Here is a 7,620-nt window from a genome sequence, read left to right on the forward strand (position 1 = left end):
CGGTCGGGCGGCGCGCGGAGGGGGCTCAGTCAGACCCCGGCGCCGGGTGCGATCGCGTGCTCGGAAGACCGTCCAGTGGGTCTGGCTTGTCGGTCCTGGTTCTCGTTTGCGTTCCGCTCTGGGCAGTCGGGGGGCGTTTGGAGTTTACCGCTCTTAGGGTTTTCTACGGTCCTCCCCCTCCCCCAGCCTCAGTTTCCTTATCTGTGTAAAGGGTGGAGATCCGCGTCGCCGCTTCCACCCGGGAGGCCGTTCGGATTCTCTCCGGATGGCGGCTGAGCGCCTGGCGCGGGGCCAGGGTTGGGGGGGGTGCCCGGCACGTTTTCTTTCCGTTCTCTCTATTTTAACAAGGTGGAGGGTGCGGCCGGTAGTGCGCATTGGGGCCTGAGCTTCGAGTTGGAGGGCCAGTGCAGAGAGGGTCCTCGGCGTGTCTGCCCTCTCTGTACACCCTCGAAGAGGTGCGCAGGCTCGAGCTGGGGAGTGAGCCAACCACTCACTGGCCCCAGCTGGATGCGCGCCGGTCTCGTTGTTGGCTGCCAGCCCCTCCCGCCGTGCTCCCGAGGATCACACCATCCGGTCTGGGGGTTGGAGTGGGTGGCGGGAAGGTGGACCTCAGTGGTCGGCCTAGGTCCTGAATTGGAGAATCTGACCTTTCCGGGAAAGGGGGGGTCTGGAAACGAGCTGCGGAACATCCTGGTTGTCCCACCTTTTAGCAGGGAACATAGCTGCTCCCGGCCTCATTTCTCGTCTGTAAAGGTCCCAGGGATGTCGTCTTTTTAGGGTCGCTGTGGGGGTCGCTTTGGACAACACCTTTGGAAAAGGCGTTTGGTTTAGGGGCTCCCGTCTGGGAACTCTGGGAGAGCGTGCAGGGAAGCGGAAACAGTGCTGATGAACCCCAGGCACTTCATAGAGCCTCTGACACCAGGCAGAGTGGCCAAAGTGAGAAACCTCAGTAGAGAGCTGGAGGGAGGGATGGGCAGTGGGTTCGGAGAGCACCTGTTTTCTGTTCTTCCCACTGTTCCGACTCAGCCTGTGTCCTGGTCCCAGGGCCCTGGAAGAAGCCCAGGGGAGGATAGGACTGGGGGTGGAGCCGCCACCTTGTGCTGAGAGGTTCCTGGGTGTTCTTGTTCTGTAGTAGGGTGTTTGAGGGCAGGATCTGTGAAGATGGCAGAGGAATTTGGCTGAGGGGGGCACAGAGGCGCTCCTCCAGGCTGCGTTCTGGGGTTCCAGAGTGCCTTGTCTCATTCTGGGTGAATCTGTCGGTTTGAACAGCGATTCGGAGAAGGAACCTGCTGATAGGAACTCTGACTTTCTCACTCTTTGCTTTCCTTGGTCCATCTTGCCCCGAGCCGCTTTTAATCCTCACCGCACTGATCTGGTTTGGTTTTTACTGACCCCTATCCACCTTCTTGGGTGGGGTGAAGGGGGAGGCCAAGGCCAGGCTGTCTCCAATCTTGGCACCCAGAGGAGGCGTCCAAAACGTGAGAAGGCCGGGGTCTGAGCTGGACCCTGGCGTGTCCACATGGTGATCCCTGTGCAGCAGTGAGACCCAGGCGGGGAGGAGACATTAGCGTAGCTGGGGGCTGGGAGCAGTGTTTCCCCTGCACAGGAGGGTAGGTCCTGGGTCCCCACGGGCGGGGGGTGGGGTGGGGAACGGCTGTGGAAGTCATGTCCAGAAGCTCACGTTCTAACAAACGTCTGAGGTTGAGGAGAGCGATCCTAGGACGCTTAGTCCTTACCAGGGTCCCTAGCCTTCAGGACCACTACGCAGTTAGCAGAAAGGGCTTCTTTTACTGAAAGGGGCTTTTTTGGATTTTCTAGCCCCTGGAGGAAGGAAGGTGGCAAAGAGACCACGTTTGTCCAGGGGGCATGCTAGGGTAGCTCGGCCTAGATCTGGTGAGGAGCCATCCTTAGTCATCAGCTGTCTGCAGATCCACCCGAGTGCCACAGGTTGGGAGAGAAAATCCTGCCCCACCCACCTTTGCCTGAGGACTTTCTCCTCGGTGTTAGGGGAAGGGCTGTCTGTTTCAGGTCCTTTGGACACAGCAGACTGAGGCCGACAGCTGGGGGCCAGGCAATGTGAAGCCTTGTACACCATTCATTACCTTGGTCCTGGGGGTGAGAAGGCTGGAAGGGTCGGAAAGATGTGCTATCACTGAGGGATTGGGGTAGAGCCTGCTTCTGGCCCACAGCCCCTAACCCTTCCGAGAGCCCCTGCGTGGGGCGGAAAGGACTTTGGAAGCTGTGGGAGATGTTGACGATGTTGCCATGGATACGGAGAGAGCCAGCAGTGGGGCGGGGGCGGGAGGAGAGGCTGGCTGTCGACTCCTTGCTCCTGAGCCCTGGAACCTCCTCCATCCCCGGAAGGCTCCCGGTTCCCCAGTACCCAGCACAGTCATCTGTGTGACTCTGGGGGTGTCCGGACCCCTCCCCAGAGACAGCACTCAGAACTGGGAGCGCTGTGATAACCTGGGACTTCCCCTCAGCACTGAGACCTTTTGGAGTCAAATCTCAATGGGTTGATGGTCTTGGTTCAGCAGGATGCTGAGCAGTGTCCCTGGCCGCCTCCCACTCTAGGCCAGCAGCACCCCTAGTGTGACAGCCACAGTTGTCTCCAGACGTCACTCAGGGTCTTGGGGGGGTTGTAGAGCCCCCCCCCCAGTTACACGGTTGTTAAAAAATCTTATTCATTTAAGTCTTAAGAAATAGTGTTTTTCTGCTCTGTGTCAGGGGTGTGCATGGCCCAGTGGTGACAGAGCCCAGTCCCTGTCTCTAGGACTCTCGAAATGGGGGCAGGGAGAAGGTAACAAGGAGTATTGGTGAGGAGGACAGGGTGCTTGGAGGAAAAGATTTCTCAGCCAGACTTTAGCATAGGCACTGCGGGGAATGGTGTGTCCCAAGGAAGGAACGCAGTGCCACCCTGGGGCAGGGATTTGGAGGTGGGGAGCCTTGGATCAGGCAAGGTGGAGGGCTGTGTTTAATCCCCAGGGCGGGGAATGGAGGCAGACTGGGCTCTGCAGAGGGAAATCCGTTTATGGAGAGGGATTAGGTTGGAAGAGGGCTTGAGGGCCAAGCCCTGTCTGGGAGGGGAGAGGTGAGGCTGGTGACTCCAGCTTTCTGATCTGACGGCCCGAGGGGTCAGCAGGGTGGTGGCTAGGACACTGCTGCAAAAGGTCCAAGAGGAGAGACACGTGGGGAAACTCAAGACCTGGCGGGGGAGCACCCCGTTACTTCAAGCCAAGCATTCTCACCTCTACCCCAGCCACTGCTGTGAGCTCAGTTAGGGTCAGGTGGGCAGTGCCACCTCCCCCCACTGAGCCCCTTCCTCCAAGGACAGCAGCTGGGACGGTCTGCAGGATCCCAGCTGGTGGGAGCTGGGAGGGCCCCCCAACACTGCAGGGGGCGATAACTACCCCCCAGCCAGGCTTCCTGATAAAGGGAGTGCAGATGGGCGGGAGTCGGTGAATGATACCAGCCAGGCTGCTGAGGAGGGAGGGCCGGCAGCTGGGTGGGAAGCCTGGCCTGGAAGTGTGTCCTTCCTTCACATCCTCTTCCCAGGAGTCCCTGAGAGGAAAGTGCCCGGGGCTGCTGCGCTGGGCATGCAGGGTGAAGGGGCCCACTCGCTGCCGATGCTCTTGCTGGAAGCCAGCGTGCAGTCCTCTGGGCCTGTGCCTCCTCTCCCAGATGTCCAATGAGATGCAGGGGTGGCACCTGTCCTCTCCTCCTCATTATGTGGGGGGCAGATGCCACCTCCACGAAATGCAAACCAGACACAAAAGCTGATGAGGAGGGTGGGAGGTGGGGGTCACCAGCAGCTAGGGGAGACCACTCTGAGGGTGATGCTGCGTGAAAGCAGACAGCAGTCCAGGGGAAGACTTCAACTTTGATCCTGAGCAAGGGCGGAGCTCTAGAACCCAGGCCAGGGCCCGTGCTGCTGGGCTACTGCACTAGTCCTGGTACAGGCTCGGGGTGCAGCGAGTGGCAGCAGGATAGGCGGTGGTTGGCACATGGCTTCAGGGGAGATGAAGGATCGAGGGGACGCCACCCCAAGGATGTGTCTGGCCACTGGTTTGGTGGGCACGGCAGGCTAACTGTAAAGAGGAAGTGTCCCTCCCCCATGGTGCCCGCCCCTCCCGGTGGGTGGACATTTGTGCAAGCTTAGGCACTGCCAGCCACAGCACCCTTCCTGCCCCACACCCCCTAGACAGCCTCAGGAAGTCAGGCTGGGCTGCCAGACCCAGGGACCTTGCTCCCTGCCCTGGGGCCCATAAAGACACAGCGAACCTGGCCTGGCCTGGACCACCTCCAGGTCCCCCTCTGCTGGCGGCACAGGGCCTGGAGCAGTTTTTCAGGACGACTTGCTCTCCATTTTTCTCAGCCGGCTTGGCACCGAGGCTGCCCCGGCTGTCCCCAGTTCACCCGGGCCCGCCCCAGTCAGAGGGTCAAGTCCACCGCGGCTCCTCCCACATTACCCTTCCGGAGAGGTCCCCACCCGCCACATCCTCCTCCTGCGCCACCTCCGGCAGTCAGGTAGCTCGGAAAGGTAGAATGGCTGTGTTTGGGAGTGGGGGACAGGTGGGAGGGGTTGTCCATGCGGGCTCAGCTCCGAGCCACCTCTATCTAGGTTCCCCAAAGTTAACTCAGCCCCTCCCTGCGAGTGGGTCGTGGGAGACGGTGGCAGGACCCAAGCTAGGCATTTCGCGGGCTCAGGCCAACGTTGTGGGGGCGGGAAGCTACGCACCCAGTTACCGCCACCCACGTGTGCACGTGCGCACCCCAGCCGACTAGCTGAGGGCCGCGACTGGCAGGCGCCCGGGCTAGCTAGGCGACCCTCCCCGAGCCTGGCGAGAGCAGGACCACGTGAGCAGGGCCGGCTAGGCCTCTAGGGCTGCGGATGTCGCTGCGCAGCCGCCACCAACCTACGTGCGGCAGCTGTGTTCCCGGTGGCTACCCTCCCCTCCTACCCCTCTACCCTGCTCGCGGCAAAGTGGAACTAAGGGGTGGAGGGCTGCGGGGAGCGGCAGACCCGCCGTGCTGAAAGGGGAAGTGAGCCTGTTGCGGCGGGGGGGGGGGACCAGCTACGGGACGGCCCCTTTCCCCTCTGGCCTCCACTTACGCGCAGCGCAAGATGGCAAGAGTACATGGCTGACCCCATCACCAGGACCCCCGCCGGTCGGGTGCCCCAAACTGAACTCCCTGGGGACTGGGCAGGGATGGCGGTCCTCTCTGGGGTTGTTTAGAGCCTCGGGGTCTTGTGAACACACCGGCGTGGCTGGGCATGGTGTTACACGCCTGTGATCCCAGCGTTTTGAGAGGCTGAGGCGGGAGGATGGAAAGTTCATATCCTGCTTGGTCACATAGTGATCGTTCATTTGAGGGGGGATCGTTTATCTAAAATGAGAGAGTGGGGGAGAGTCGTAACACGGTCCTGTGGGGTCCATTTCCTAGCAGGTGCCAAGGCCTTCCTAGGGGAGACCTGGGGTGTGGGGCAGCTGATGGCCTTGGAGACAGTTGCTATCTCTCCTCACTGCCATAGGGGGCACCAGGTTTCCTCTGCCTGGGGTCTTAGCCTCATGGGACCTGTGTGTCTCGCTGATGTGAGGAGCACGGCCTACAGGCACACCAAACTACTGCCCTGAACAGAGTATGTGGCATGTGTGTGTGTGTGTGTGTGTGTGTGTGTGTGTAGGTTTTTCTTTGGGCTCCTTCATGGACCCAGCCCTGCCCAGTTCTCCCCCAGGTCACCGAGGACTGCTTTGGCTTTTCTTGCCCCTTGTCACTTCCAAAGTCTTCTGCCCCCACCCCCCTTTCTGGGTCCCATCCCTGACTCCTCTCACTTCCTGCTACCTGAATCCATCCTGGTATCAGTCCCTTATCGGTGGGCGGTTCCCGGCCCAGCCTGGGTCCCTTCAGCCCGCATGAGCTGACCACCACCCTGTCCTCCTGTGGGTCCCCTGAGGCTAGCCCTCGGGGCCATGAGGACCAGCTCCTACTTTCTCCCTACTCTCTCCACCCAGTGTCACTAGGGACAAAACATGCGCATGATCTCCTTTATCCGGGATTCCAACCCCCTCTCAGGAATGGGGAAGGCAAAATGATTGGGTGTCTCAGCGCCCTGATCCCCAGGACCCAGTTACGGAGCAGAGTGGGGGCTGACTGTGGGTCTGGGGGCACGGGAGGAGCGAGGCGCTGGGGGTGGGGGTGAGGTTTGCAGAGGAAGTTGCTGGGTGGCTGCTGCCCCCTGCCTTGGGCCACTGTTGTGTGGGGGCAGGGTGAGTCCAGCTGGCCTTGGTGGCCAAGCCCCACCCCTTATCCAGCCCCACCCCTCCCACAGAAAAATTTGTGCTTTCTCTCCCCACCCATGGCCCTTTTTTAGATTTTACTGAAGTCTCCATAATTTGCCCAGGCTGGAATCCAACAATTTGTGATCCTCCTGCCTCAGCTTCCCAGAGTACTGGGATTTTTTTTTTCTTTGAGACAGTGCCTCACTGTGTAGTTTAAGCTGAACTTGAACTCCCTGTGGAGCCCAGGGTGGCCTCAGACTCGAGGTGATCCTCCTACTTCAGCCTCCCCGGTGCCGGGATCACAAGCATCCACCACTATACCTGGGAGGGCTGGAGTGAAAAGCACACAGGGACTAGGGATGTAGCTCAGTGGTGCTGTACATGCCTGGCAAGCGCGAGTTCCAGAGTCCAATCCCTGGTTCTAGGGGTCAGGGGGCATTGCCACACCAGAACTAGGGGACCCTTCCCGCGGTGATAGGGTCCCACTTGGGTGAGGGGCAGGGGAGGCATGGGCTTGGGGTCCCCCGTTTGAGGTGCTCTGCCTGTTTCGGAAAGTTTGACATCAAGAGGAGATGTTCATTAGGCCTTGTGTTGGGCCCTTAGAGGGTGGGTGGGAGTTGAGTTTGCTGCAGTTTGCCCTTTTCGCTGTTAATTTTGGTAGTTTTGTGGGGCAAACCCAGGTGTGCCCACGCATACTTTCTACGCTGAGCTGTATCCCAGCCCAGTTTTCAGGTTTTCAAATTCACACACCTTAAACAAACAAACAAATAAAAAGCCTCAACTAGCTGGGCATGGTGGCTCACACCTGTAATCCCAGCACATGGGAGGCTGAGGCAGGAGGATCGCTGTGAGTTTGAGACCAGCCTGGGCTACCTAGTGAGTTCCAGGTCAGTCTCAACTACTTAGTGAGACCTTGTCTCAAAAAGAAAAACAAAACAAAAAACAAAAGCCTCTAAACCAAAGGGGTTCCCTGGGGTGGGGTTGCACACAGGAGGATTGTGGGGCAACTTAATGACTTAGGGAGAACATGTCTCAAAATAAAAAATAATAAAGGTCTGGAGTGAAGCTCAGTGCTAAGGCCCAAAAAAAAAAAAAAAAAAAAAAAAAAAGAAAGAAAAAGAAAACAAAGGCTCAGCCTAATTAGGACACGTTGAGGGTACCCGTCCTCTCTGCTGACTGCTTGTCTGTCCTTGTCCAGGTGAACGGCCCTTTGCCTGCGACTGGCCGGGCTGCGACAAGAAGTTTGCACGCTCAGACGAGCTGGCCCGCCACCACCGGACGCACACGGGCGAGAAGCGCTTCCCCTGCCCGCTCTGCACCAAGCGCTTCACGCGCAGCG

At 59.3% G+C, this 7,620-nt stretch overlaps 1 protein-coding gene across 1 annotated transcript in view; it reads left to right on the top strand.

Moving 5' to 3' along the window:
• The first annotated feature begins 2,783 nt into the window (after positions 1–2,783).
• The window catches only part of Klf16 (Kruppel like factor 16), a 7,522-nt gene continuing 2,685 nt past the window's right edge, over positions 2,784–7,620 (top strand). Inside the window, exons 1-3 of the mRNA XM_010635124.1 lie at positions 2,784–2,800; positions 4,026–4,540; positions 7,480–7,617. Of these exons, the coding sequence (XP_010633426.1) occupies positions 2,784–2,800; positions 4,026–4,540; positions 7,480–7,617 (670 nt within the window). The remainder of the gene's footprint in view (positions 2,801–4,025; positions 4,541–7,479; positions 7,618–7,620) is intronic.

This window comes from Fukomys damarensis, unplaced genomic scaffold, assembly GCF_012274545.1.
Source record: "Fukomys damarensis isolate Sample0158 unplaced genomic scaffold, DMR_v1.0_HiC HiC_scaffold_37, whole genome shotgun sequence".
Lineage (NCBI taxonomy): Eukaryota > Metazoa > Chordata > Mammalia > Rodentia > Bathyergidae > Fukomys > Fukomys damarensis.